This window comes from Podarcis vaucheri (genome assembly GCF_965113315.1).
Source record: "Podarcis vaucheri genome assembly, chromosome: 5".
Classification (NCBI taxonomy): Eukaryota; Metazoa; Chordata; class Lepidosauria; order Squamata; family Lacertidae; genus Podarcis; species Podarcis vaucheri.
Genome location: NC_138763.1, coordinates 23,071,137 through 23,084,484, shown reverse-complemented (window position 1 = coordinate 23,084,484; position 13,348 = coordinate 23,071,137). Strand labels below are relative to the sequence as shown.

General features: G+C 43.0%; 1 protein-coding gene across 2 annotated transcripts in view; it reads left to right on the top strand.

The window, feature by feature from the left end:
• Positions 1-13,348, top strand: part of KCNAB1 (potassium voltage-gated channel subfamily A regulatory beta subunit 1) — a 225,662-nt gene that overhangs the window by 176,503 nt on the left and 35,811 nt on the right. For both annotated transcript variants that reach the window (XM_082224490.1, XM_082224491.1), the window contains exons 4-6: positions 8,089-8,168; positions 9,036-9,080; positions 10,458-10,502. In XM_082224490.1, the coding sequence (XP_082080616.1) occupies positions 8,089-8,168; positions 9,036-9,080; positions 10,458-10,502 (170 nt within the window). The remainder of the gene's footprint in view (positions 1-8,088; positions 8,169-9,035; positions 9,081-10,457; positions 10,503-13,348) is intronic.

Sequence of the window (13,348 nt, the reverse complement as noted above, 5' to 3'; positions counted from 1 at the left end):
GAAAAGGCACATTTCATTTTGCATCTGGCTTTCCAGTATTCCTAAGTTTGATTCTGAGCCCAGCTTGAGAGAGCTTTGCTGCCATGCCTTCGGACAAAAACCACATGGGTTTATCTTGCTTACGGTGAGCAAGAGAGAGGCTGATTTTGGCTTGGTAGGTCAGGCTAGTTTTAGGCTCCTATCTGCACTTTACATTTAAAGCAGTATCATACTCCTTTAAACTGTCATGGCTTCCCCCAAAGAATCCTGGGAGCTGTAGTTTGTTATGAGTGTTAAGAGTGGTTTGGACACCCCTATTCCCCCCAATGACAAACCTAGACAGCATCTTAAAAAGCAGAGACATCACCCTGCCAGCAAAGGTCCGTATAGTAAAAGCTATGGTTTTCCCAGTAGTGATGTATGGAAGTGAGAGCTGGACCATCAAGAAGGCTGATCGCTGAAGAATTGATGCTTTTGAATTATGGTGCTGCAGGAGACTCTTGAGAGTCCCATGGACTGCAAGAAGATCAAACCTATCCATTCTTAAGGAAATCAGCCCTGAGTGCTCACTGGAAGGACAGATCCTGAAGCTGAGGCTCCAGTACTTTGGCCACCTCATGAGAATAGAAGACTCCCTGGAAAAGACCCTGATGTTGGGGAAGATGGAGGGCACAAGGAGAAGGGGACAACAGAGGATGAGATGGTTGGACAGTGTTCTCGAAGCTACCAGCATGAGTTTGACCAAACCGTGGGAGGCAGTGGAAGACAGGAGTGCCTGGTGTGCTCTGGTCCATGGGGTCACGAAGAGTCGGACACGACTAAATGACTAAACAACAACATTCTCCTCACAGAGCTTCAGTTATCTGAGTAACAACCACTCCATTTTCCCAGGGAATTTTGAGTATTGTAGCTCTGCTACACTTCCCAGATTTCTTTGGGGGAAGCTATAACTGTCGGATACAACACTGCAGATGGGGCCTGATTGTAACAATGGGAAGAGATGGCACCAGTCCCAGAATAAAACTCTTATAAGGGAAGCACTTCAGAAATGCTGGATGTACTATGCACATTCCTTATAATCGCCTTTCACCTGCAATGGAGAGATTTGTAATTGTTTTAAATGGTCATTTAAGTTTGCCTTTCCTGCCGCTAAAACAAGACGCCATTTTGATGCAACTATAAAACAAGCAGCCTGGTTTTCATAATTTCCTTCTGACCAACTATTTCATCATCATTATTGCAATGGTCAAGTTTCTTCAATCCCCTGAGCATTGTACTTCATATAATGGCAACGCTGATTCAGCTATGCTAGCTGGCATCATCATAGCCGATCCTAAATAGGCTTGCAAAATAAATCATAACCATTTGTGGCATCTGTAATTACTGCTGTGGCTGCTAATGCTTGGTTTTTCAAATGTGTACTTGACTGCCCAACATGAAACTGTGGAAATAAATATGGATATATACTACTTTTGCTTTGCTGCAGAGGCCAAATTTACTTTGTGTCTTCAAAGCACAAAGGAGAGCATAAGACTCTGAATCTCAGGATCGTGTGTCTGAGCCTCACATTGTGTGAAAGATTCCTGAATTCTGTAATCAGCACTGATGCTTCTTACTTTTTGTTTTTTTATATATAAATTTTTTTATTGGTTTTACAAAAAATTTTAAACAATACAAACAAATAAAAAGACATACAAACATGTATAATTTCATAACCTTTTTTTCATAACCCTCACTTCTCGGACTCCCCCATACCTCCCCTTCCTGCATCCCAATGTCCAAAATTATTTCAGCAACTTCTAAATGATTTTATCAAACATATGTCTTCCTAATCTTTCCTTCAACTTAATCTTATATCGCTGTAATCTCCTTTTCTTTCTCAAAACCTCGACATTTTAGCATTCATCAACTTTATAATAGTTCTTAAGATAGATTTTAAATTTCTTCCAATCTTCTTCCGCCGTCTCTTTCCCCTGGTCGCGGATTCTGCCAGTCATCTCAGCCAGTGTCATATAGTCCATCACTTTCATCTGCCATTCTTCCAGAGTGGGTAGATCTTGTGTCTTCCAATACTTTGCGATGAGTATTCTTGCTGCTGTAGTGGCGTACATAAAAAATTTTCTATCTTTCTTTGGCACCAATTGGCCGACAATGCCCAAGAGAAAGGCCTCTGGTTTCTTAGGGAAAGTACATTTAAGTACCTTTTTCATTTCGTTATATATCATTTCCCAGAAAGCCTTAATCTTTGGACACGTCCACCAAAGGTGATAGAAAGTACCTTCAGTTTCTTTACATTTCCAACACTTATTATCAGGCAAATGGTAAATTTTTGCTAGCTTGACTGGGGTCGTGTACCACCTATAGATCATTTTCATAATATTTTCCTTTAAGGCATTACATGCCGTAAATTTTATCCCGGTGTTCCACAACCATTCCCAGTCAGCAAACATAATGTTATGACCAATGTCCTGTGCCCACTTAATCATAGCTGATTTAACTGTTTCATCTTGTGTATTCCATTTCAGCAGCAAATTATACATTCTTGACAAATTCTTAGTATTGGGTTCTAACAGTTCAGTTTCTAGTTTTGATTTCTCCACCTGGAAGCCAATTTTCCTGTCTTGTTTATAAACCTCCATTATTTGATAATAATGGAGCCAATCTCGTACTTTGGGTTTCAATTTCTCATGACTCTGTAACTTCAACTTATCTCCATCTTGTTCCAAAATTTCCCAATACTTTGGCCATTCAGCTTCCATATTAAGCTTTTTCAACGCCTTAGCCTCCAAGGGTGACAACCATCTAGGGGTTTTGTTTTCCAACAGATCTTTATATCTTATCCAAACATTATATAGAGCTTTTCTGACAATATGATTTTTAAAGGCCCTATGCACCTTAATTTTATCATACCATAGATATGCATGCCAACCAAATGCATTGTTAAAACCTTCCAGATCCAAGATATCTGTATTCTCGAGGAGCATCCACTCTTTCAGCCAGCAAAACGCTGCTGCTTCATAGTACAGTTTTAAGTCCGGCAGGGCAAATCCCCCTCTTTCTTTTGCATCCGTCAGTATTTTAAATTTTATTCTGGGCTTTTTGCCCTGCCAGACAAATTTCGAAATGTCCTTCTGCCACCTCTTGAAACAGTCCATCTTATCAAGAATTTGCAATGTTTGAAACAAGAATAACATTCTAGGCAATACATTCATCTTAATAACTGCAATTCGGCCTAACATTGACAATTTCAAATTTGACCATATTTCTAGATCTTTCTTAATTTCTGACCAGCATTTCTCATAGTTATCTTTATACAAATTCAAATTCTTCGAAGTCAAATGAACCCCTAGGTATTTCACCTTCTTAACCACTGCCAACCCTGTTTCATTCTGGAACTTCTCCCTCTCCATGACTGTTAAGTTTTTTTCCAAAACTTTAGTCTTTTGTTTATTCAGTTTAAATCCAGCCACTTGGCCAAATTCTTGGATTAATTCCAACACCCTTTTTGTACTAGTGTCTGGTTCTTGTAGGGTTAGTACTAAGTCATCTGCGAAGGCCCTTAACTTATAATGTTTAGCTCCGACCTGTACCCCTTTTACCTGCTGGTCATCTCTAATCATATTTAGCAACACCTCCAGGACAGAGATAAAAAGTAATGGGGAGATTGGGCACCCCTGTCATGTTCCTTTTTCTATTTTAAGTTCTTCAGTTATCACATTATTTACAATCAACTTTGCTTTTTGTTCAGAATATATAGCACCCATACCATTCTCAAATCCTTGGCCTACCCCCATCCCATGAAGATTCTTTTTCATAAAACTCCAAGAGATATTGTCAAAGGCTTTCTCCGCGTCCACAAAAATCAAAACTGCCTTAGTATTTATATTCACTTCTAATAGTTCCAAGATGTCTATTATGTTCCTCACGTTGTCTGATAAATGCCTTTTTGGGAGAAAGCCTGCTTGGTCCCTATGAATCTTCTCCATCAACACTCTTTTAAATCTTTTTGCCAAAATGTCTGCAAAGATTTTGTAATCCACATTGAGTAATGATATTGGGCGGTAGTTCTTAAGTTGAGTCTTTTCAGTCTCTGTCTTTGGTATGAGTGTAATATAGCTTCTTTCCACGATTCTGGTGCCCTTTTTCCCTCTAAAATCTCATTGCAGACTTCCTTTAACGATTGTATCAACCACTCCTTCAAAGCTTTATAGTATCTGGAAGTCAGTCCATCTGGTCCCGGAGATTTGCCCAGTTGCATGTTCTGAATGGCACCCTCTATTTCTTGCTCTGTTATTCTCTGATTTAGATCCACCTTACTTTGATGAGAGATTTTTTGTAATCCATATTTTTTAAGGAATTCATCTATATCTTCCTCCTTCTGCGGTCCTTATGAATATAATTTTTTAAAGTAACTCAAAAAACAGTTTCTAATCTCATTGGGTTTAGATATATTCTTTCCATCCACTTCTAGATTTGTAACTGCATTTAATTTCTGTCTTTTCTTCAATTGCCAAGCCAGAAGCTTACCACATTTATCTGCAGATTCAAATGTCTTTTGTCTCATTTGCTTTATCTTCCATTCAATCTCTTGATTCATCAATTCCATATATTGTGTCTGATATAACTTAATCTCTCTCAAGATCTCCTGTGACTTTGGTTTTGATCTCAATTTCTTCTCTCCTTCTTTTATCTTTTCCAAGATCTTTTCCTTCTTCTCATTCTGTTTTCTCTTTTTTACTGAGTTTTGTTGAATTAGAAATCCTCGCATCACAGCTTTACTTGTGTCCCAGATCACGCTTTTTTCTACATCAGTTTTTAAATTTATTTCAAAATAGTCCTTTAAAGTTTTTTGGGCCTTTCTGTGGATCTCTTCATCTCGAAACAGGGTGTCATTCATCCTCCATCTGAATTGTCCAGTTGTTATAAGTTTCATCTCCATCTTCACGGCGTTATGGTCGGAGCAAGTCTTTGGGCAGATTTCCACTTTCTTGATCTTTGGAGCCAGCCCACTAGTAATCCAAATTTGGTTGATTCTGGTCCAGGTCATCATTGCTTGGGAAAAGAAAGTTCCCTCTCTCTCGAGAGGGTTCCTTGTTCTCCAAATGTCTATTAAGTCCATATTTTCAGTCATTTCAAAGAAAGTCTTTGGAAGTCTCCCTTCCTTGGAAATTGTCTGTCTTTGTGCCTTGTCCATATTTGTAGAAACCACACCATTCATGTCTCCCATCATTACTACATTATAATCCAAATAGTCCATCAGAGTTTCATGCAGCTTCTTAAAAAATTCCGCCTTCCCTTCATTTGGTGCATAAATTCCAACTATTAACAATTTTTCTCCTTGTATTTGTATTTCAATTGCCAGGTATCTTCCTTGTTCATCTTTAAAGATCATTTTTGGAGCCAATTTCTCCTTTGCATAGATCACCACTCCTCTTTTCTTAACTTTGTCCAATGAAATAAATTCCTGTCCTAATCTTTTATTTATAAGTAGTTTCCTGTGTACCCTGGTCACATGGGTTTCTTGTAAACAAATCAGATCCAGTTGTTCTCTTTTCAAAATATGAAAAACTTGGCGTCTTTTCGTGGGGATGTTCAGCCCATTACAATTCCAACTAAGGAATTGCAGGGCCATCTTGTTATTTGTCGTTTACTCCTCCAACCGCTCCAAGTTGCTGCTCTTCCTCCGACGGTGGTTTAAGTCCAAATGATAAATTCAGGATATCTATTGCTCCTTTTGCCTCTGAGATTGGGTCTACCGTTCCCTTCTGCAAGTCCTCGTGGTTTCTCTCCAAAAACTTCTCTTTGTCTTGAACTGTTTTTATTTTCACCTTCTTTCCCTTGTAGTTGAAGGACAGTCCTTGTGGAAACTCCCACCTAAAAGGTATGTTGTTCCTTTTCAGCAGGTAGACCAGGTCTTTATAGAAGGCTCTCACCTCCAAGATGTATTTAGGGATGTCTTTAAAGATTTGTATATGAGAATTTTCAATTTCCAAGGCCTTTTGGTAGTGTAGGTCTAATATTTTGTCTCTTTCTTCCTTGGATCTGAGAGTAATCAGACAATCCCTCGGTGTCTTTCTGTTCTGTCTCCTGCCCAATCTGAATGCTGTTGTTATCTTGAATTCTTCTTCCTCCAATTCATCCTGCCAAAAGTCAGAAAACTCTTGTGTAAGGAACTCCACAAGGTTGTCCCCTTCACTTTCAGGAACTAATCTTAATTTCAAGTTTCTCTCCTTTCTCTGTAATTCCAGCAAAGACAAGGCCGCATCATGTTCATTCACTTTTTTGGAGATCGGTTCTAATTTTCCCTGTGTCTCTTCAGCAATATTTCTGGCGTCCTCTGCAATCTTGCGTGTTGCAGGATTTTCTTCAATTAGCTTATTTATAGATTCTGTATTAGATGTCACACTTTTCGTATTCAAGTCCAGTCTTGCTGTTAATTCTGTTAATTTTTGTGAATTTTCTGTACTCTGCTTTGTCAAAGCTTCTAAAGATTGATTTATCTTGAGTAACGCCTGTGTCATTGAATCCATGGAAGCAGCTGTCACTTTTTCTTGCCCGGCTGCTCCTGCTGGTGTTAGACTTGTTATTGAGCCCCTTTTCTTTTGTAATTGTTTTGCTTTAGCTCTAGTTGTTATCTCATCTGCTGGGCCACTCATGTCCCAAGGACGTTCTCACAGGAACAATTCCTTAATGGAAAATCCCAGTGTCTTATTCCGTTGCTCTGCAACTGTTACTCCTCAACCTTCTAGAGGGAGCAATCCAAAATGTCCAAGTGAAAGAAACAAAGAACAAAGAACAAAGAAACCAGGAATCCTCAGTACAAATGCTGCAACACTTTTTCTATATAGTTTCTCTGTCAACACTGTCCAAAAAGTTGTTGCAGCAGAGCCCCAAAACTTTGTATCAAGTAGAACTTCAACTATGTAACTTTGTGACAAGTTGCAACAAGTTCTAAATACAGTTCACTATCCTGGTGTCTTATTTTGGCAGTCCGTCTCAGGGGATTAAGGCAGCGGAAAACTTTTCTCTTTTAAGAAGTCATGCAGGTTAATAGAGTTACTTTTTCTCCCCTCTGCCCCTGCTTGCTAGAGAGGAGGTCATGTCCAATGCCAAGGTTAAACAGTCATACGGTTATTTTCATTCAGATGCAGCGTTGTATTTTCGTTGCTTAATCTATCATGCAGTCGGGGGAAGGCAGACTTCCTTAATTTTTGCCTTTCCCATTTCCGGCCGAATTTTAAATTTAAATTTTAAAGTCCCAGGTAGTCTTTCAATCCTACTCACGGGTTTTTCGGTCCAATTTCAATTTACAGGAAGGAATCGGCGCTCTCCGTTCATGGCGACGCGGCTTCGCTCCACAGGCTGGGTTGCGACTCTCAGCACCGCGCTCACTCCCGATGCCGTTCCGGAGCCTTTAAAAAGGCTCTTTCGCAGTAAGGGGGCGCTTCTGGTGCCCACCGAGTCTCCTTGTTCACAGGCTTCCGCGCCTGTGATTTTAGGGGTCCCCCGCTTGCCGTAGCGGGTCAGACCCGAACTCACGGAGCAGTCCTTCTCCGGAGCTCAGGGAGAGGACCGCCATTAAACGCTGGCGCCGACCAGAAGTCCGCGATGCTTCTTACTTTTGGGGGGTGACAATTGCAGCGGAGGCTGGTTCCTTAGGGTGAATGGGGTGCTGCCCCACCCACTTCAGTCTGCTCTCACCAGCCCCCACTTCCCACCTTCTTACTGGGAACCAGTCCAGGGGGTGCCGTAGTTCTACCTGTCAGCTTCCTGCTCCTTAGTCTCAGTGTGGCCCATGTAGACTTCAGCAGCAAGGAAGAGGGGACGAACCATAGCTAGTTGGCTCTGTCTGTCCAAATAAATACCAGCCACTACTGAGTAAATGGGAAGTGGCAGTAGAAGCAGCAGCAGTCCTCTTTCCTGCGCTGCAAAACCTCTGGTCCATTCTCTATGGTTTAAAAATTGGGGTTTGGTTTGGGTGAAGTTCCTTGGTCCTTCTCTATGCAAACCCGCGCTCTATTATGGGTAGTTTCTGCAGCACAGAGCAGTAGATGGTGGTGGTACCTTTCGTGTTCTCTAGGACTAATGTCATGTCTCCCTTTCCCAAAGATTGCGGAACAGCTCATGACTATCGCATACGAGAGTGGAGTAAACCTGTTTGACACAGCAGAGGTGTACGCAGCTGGAAAGTAAGTATCTGTGCTTCCTTTGTTGCTTCCAGTTAAAGAAACTAACTTGCAGCTCTGCTGCAGCACCTGGGCAGAACAGAAGAATCTAGCAAACGTGCATGAGTAACAAGGGGCATTAGGATAAAATGGCCCTATGGCCGTCTAATTTCTACCATGTGTTGATGTGCTAATTTCTCAGCTGAATATTTCAGTTGTGTTCTGGGTTTTTTAAAATAAATAATTCCATCATACATAAAATATTGTTATGAGTTGCAAGTGCTAGACACCCTTAAATCCCTGCATCCAGTGGGTACTAGAATTTAATTAAGTTCAGGAGTGCTAAAACAAAGCTAGACACTGTGTATTAGACTCATGTGTATTAGGCCAGACCCATGTGTATTGAAGCTGTGTACTAGACACTTCTAAATCATGTGATCAACATGTGTCAAAAGCTAATTAAGCCAAGCTGGTTCCTCCTGTGATGTGTCGAAAACTCCCATCATCCCTGATCACTGGCAATGCTAGCTGAGGCTGGTAGGAGTTGAAGTCCAACAATATCTGGAGGGCTGCAGGTTCTCCATCCCTGATTTAGAAGACAACTACCAAGCAGCATCAAGACTAGCTATTGTTGGTGATCCTTCAAGCTCAGAAGTGCCTAAGCACACAGTGGGGAGCAGATGAATTCTTTCAAAGCAGCATCAATGCTGACCTGCAATGAAATTGTGCAAATAACTCAAGCACTGATATTGTGAATGAATGAACAACTGAATGCAATAAATAGACCTGTAACAGTTAGCATAAAACGATAAACGATTGTGGTACCATACTGTTATGTCCAAAAACATTTCTTCCGAATGGTGCATCTGGGTTTTTTTATTCCTCCCACAGGGCCGAGGTGATTTTGGGAAGCATAATAAAAAAGAAAGGCTGGAGGTAATGTAAAGCTTTAAGCATTCAATTTTTGGTATGCAATGGTGGAATTGGGACTGCTAAATCAGGACTTACAGAGCTACTCTGAATCTTGGGCCTTTGCTTTACAAAGGCTTGGCAAACCTGCCCACAAAAAAGCCAACACTAGGCTAGTATTGAGATTCTTCTACTTTTCAGGCTGCTTAACCTCCTCCAAGTTGCTCTTTGCTGGTGTTATGTGGAAGAAGCGGCCGGCCTGGGACATAGCTGTCAACCGTCCCTTATTTGGTGGGAAACTCCCTTATCCCAGTGCCGTGTCCCATTGCTGTCCCTTATTGATGATGTCCCTTAAATTTCCCGGGTTTCAAAGGAAGCAGCTCCTCTCCCTTCCTCCCTGCCAGCCAGGGAGGAGGGAAGCTCCAAATGTGTTGCTTGGCTGCCCAGCCTGCCCCCCTCTGGCCTCCTCTCACCAGCCTCGGCCCCCGGGAGCCCCTCTCCACTGGGACTGAGGAGCCTTGAGAGGAGAGCGCGGGCAACCATAGAGAAAGCAGTTCAGAGAGAGGAGGAGGAGGAGGCAGAGGTGCGGGCAGGTGTTCCAAGGGCTAACCATAGAGGGGGAAAGCGGAGGAAGGACCGCAAGTGCTTCTCCCATAGATTTGTAGTGGTAGACGAGCATAGATGGTCTGATCTGCGGGTTTACTTCGGGCACTATTTTTCCCCCTCTCTTCCTCCTGCCCCGCCTGATGGAACTGTGAGCTGCAGATGGAGCACGAGAGAAAAGATACAGAACTGCAGCAGCATCTTCGTAGCTTGGACTTCGTTTTGCGCGAAAAGTGGTGGCTGCTTGTAGTTATTTAATTGCAGTTTTTCATCAGCTAGTGTCTTGAGCGGCAACTTCTGGAAACGAAGGGCTAAAAACCGGCGCTGCTCTCCCAAATTATCTGGTCCATTTTAACTTTGTATTTCAGGTGGTTGACTAAAATCCCTTATTTTGGCTGCTGATCCCTTATTTTCGAGGCTGCTGGTCCCTTATTTTCAAATCTGTAAGTTGACAGCTATGGCAAAGGCAAAGGCAAAGGCAATTCAAGGGTCCTGGACATTTCCTGCAATGCCTGGTCCAAAACCGAATTAAGAAAAATAAGGACCTAGCTGCATTGTAAACCAGTAATGTGTACACACCCTTTGTGTGTGTGGGTCACAGTGCCAACGTTCTGTCAGTTTCCGTATAGAGCTTGTTCTATAACTGCACAGTTTTGATGGAAGAGTTTTATGATGTAAGAGCTATTGCTGTTTCCCTTTCTTCTTTATGGATGAATTTCAGGCATGGCTGTATTAGGAAGGGTGCAGTTGCAAAAGAAATAATGGCCGGTTTTTCAATTTTTATGTGTTCTATTTGTTTAGGAGGTCAAGTCTGGTCATTACAACAAAACTCTATTGGGGAGGAAAGTAAGTTTCCTTTTAATCATTGTATTGTAGAAAACATTTGTTATTAAAAGTAAAAAATGTACCGCATGGCTTTGTACCATCAAAATGCATTTAGGTTGGTGAAACCAAGAAAGATAATTTGCTTTCTTTGAAGAGCCATCATTTTTTAAACCTGAGAGCAGAGTTGGGAGTTATCCTAGGTAGCTTTCAGACTAACCGTTTCTTGAGCATTCATCCTAATTAGAAACCACTGGCTATTTAATGAGCATCCATTCTGATTCACAAGTGTGCTAGCTCACACTTGTAACTACAGTGGTACCTCAGGTTAAGGACTTAACTTGTTCCGGAGGTTCGTTCTTAACCTGAAACTGTTCTTAATCTGAAGCACCACTTTAGCTATTGGGGCCTCCTGCTGCTGCCATGCCGCCAGAGCACGATTTCTGTTCTCATCCTGAAGCAAAGTTCTTAACCTGAGGTAATATTCCTGGGTTAGCAGAGTCTGTAACCTGAAGCGTCTGTAACCTGAAGCGTATGTAACCCGAGGTACCACTGTGCATTTTCCCATCACTTTCTTAGCTTCTTCGTACCACTTGCTATATCAGTGTTGGGCAGTACTATTTTTCTAGAACAAGAGGGGCCATAATTCATGATAAAGACCTCCCTCGTTCTCTTAGAATGGTAATGGCACCCACCTGAGAGGTGCTGGAACTGTGTTCCGGAGAGTTCCAGCTGGAAAAAAATCCCTGGTGAGGGAAACCTGTCGAGAAACCAGCTCGGCATCAGTAAGAAAATCAGTCTCACACCAAGATGACTTGAAAAAAGCTCTGACTGCTGTAGCGCAATGTTTATTGAGAGCAGTAAAAAAAAATCATCCTCTCTCTCCTCCAGCCCAAGCTTGTTCTGCCCTGTCCTCTAAAAAGTAACAATCAAAGGAATGCAACCTTGCCCCTGCCCACAGACAAAGAGAGTACTATGCTACTTGAGCCAATCATTAATGTTCACGTGCTCATCACGCCCAAGCAATATCTCATGCCGCAGAATCACTCTGCAATAATAAAAGCTTTTGTGTACAAACAACCATTTTCCCACAGAAACCTGTGACTCTGCAGATGTGGTTGGGCTTGGGCTACAGCTCCCAACATCCCTGGCCATGTTTGCCCAACAACACCTGAAGGGTCCCCTATGTCTGGCACAGGGGTCGGCAACCTGCAACCCATGGGCCACAAGCGGCCCACGGGGGTTGTTTAAACTGCCCCCGAGCCGCCCCTGAACCGAGCCGCCCACTTGGCGAGTCCCTGCGCACTGCGCTAAACTGGCGCAACACAGAGCGGGGACTCACTTCTGCGGCGCCAGAAATCACTTCTGTGCAGATGCAAACACCAGAAATCGCGTCTGCGCAGGCATGATCCGGCTCACGGAGCAATCTCCATGGGAGTGAACCAACCCAGGTGAGGTAAACCTTGCGGACCCCTGGCCTAGCATTTGCCAGGATAATTAGCACACTTATGAGGGAAGGTCAGCAGGCAAAAGGGCAGGGTACTAAACTTTTCTTATCGCCACCCAATTCTCTCCTTCACATGACCCCCTTTAGGGAGCAGTGGGAGCAACTGACCCCAGGCCTTGCTGTGTGCCTCAAATCAATACTGGCATAGGTGCCAACTCCCTGGGCCCCTGAGCACCCACAAAATTCCCCATGAAAGGGCCGTGCACCCACAAATTTAGGTGCATGGCACCCATAGCCCCAGGCACCCACAGTCACGGGGCCAAGCTGACATTCCTGAATATTGGCAAATAGTATAGTGAAACTAAAGAGAAGGAAGCGGGCTTCTGGGCCTCTCAGAGTATTCGAAAGGCCCTTTCCCCTCATAATATTTCCCCATCAGCCTTAAGGGGTGGCTGGTGCCCATTGAGGCTTGTGGGGCAGGAATCTGGGAGGGGGAGCCAGAGCCAATGACAAGCAGAGCCAACTAATTCTAGGTTTATCCTCATCCTCTTCCTTTATGAATTCTAAATAGGTTTCATTCTTGAAGCACAGCATGTATCCATATGAACCTGCCCAGGCATTAAGGTCAGCTTCAGAGGCCTTGCTTGCAGAGCCCTATAAGATCTGCTAGATTTGCAGGCCCCAAAGACAGGGCCTTTTCAGTGGTTGCATCTGTGGGACTCCCAGAATACATATGTTTGGCTCCATCACTGCTGGATTTCAATGCACCCTGAAAACCTGTTTATTTTGTTTGTTTGCTTGCTTGCTTTTAATTTGTATGCCAGGTGGGACTTTTTCATGGCCTATATTGCTGCTGGTTTTTAAGCTGGTGGTTCTAAATTGTTCTTTTTAGCTGTTTGAATTAATTTTATATTGAGTGTGGCACGCTTTTAATAGAATCTGAGAGTTGGAAGGGACCTGTCAGCTAGCCAGCTGCATGCGTTGCTGCACTTAGCAGAAAAACACTCCCAGCAGCCAGCCATAAATTCCGTTCTTTATTTTCTTCTGACAAGATTACATGCAGAATAAACAAAGCGACCCGTCTCTCATGACGCATTGCTCTAACTACTTTCTCTTTTCCCTCTCCCTCGAGACCAACAGAGCCAACGGCTCAGCCCCTTCCGTTTTCCCCTGTGACGTGGATCCCCTTCTCTCTGAAGCACCCCTTCCTCCCCAGACTCACTATCCTCTTCTCTGTCTTCTGAGGAGGACTCAGTACTGAGCAGTGGAGATTGTTCCCTGTATCTTCTAATTCTTTCCTCCCTCGCTGCCTGCAGTTCCCTGACAGGACCCCAAGGGTCATCTCGTCCAACCCCGCTGCAATGCAGGAATCTCAGCTAAAGCATCCATGACAGATGGCCATCCAACCTCTGTTTAAAAACCT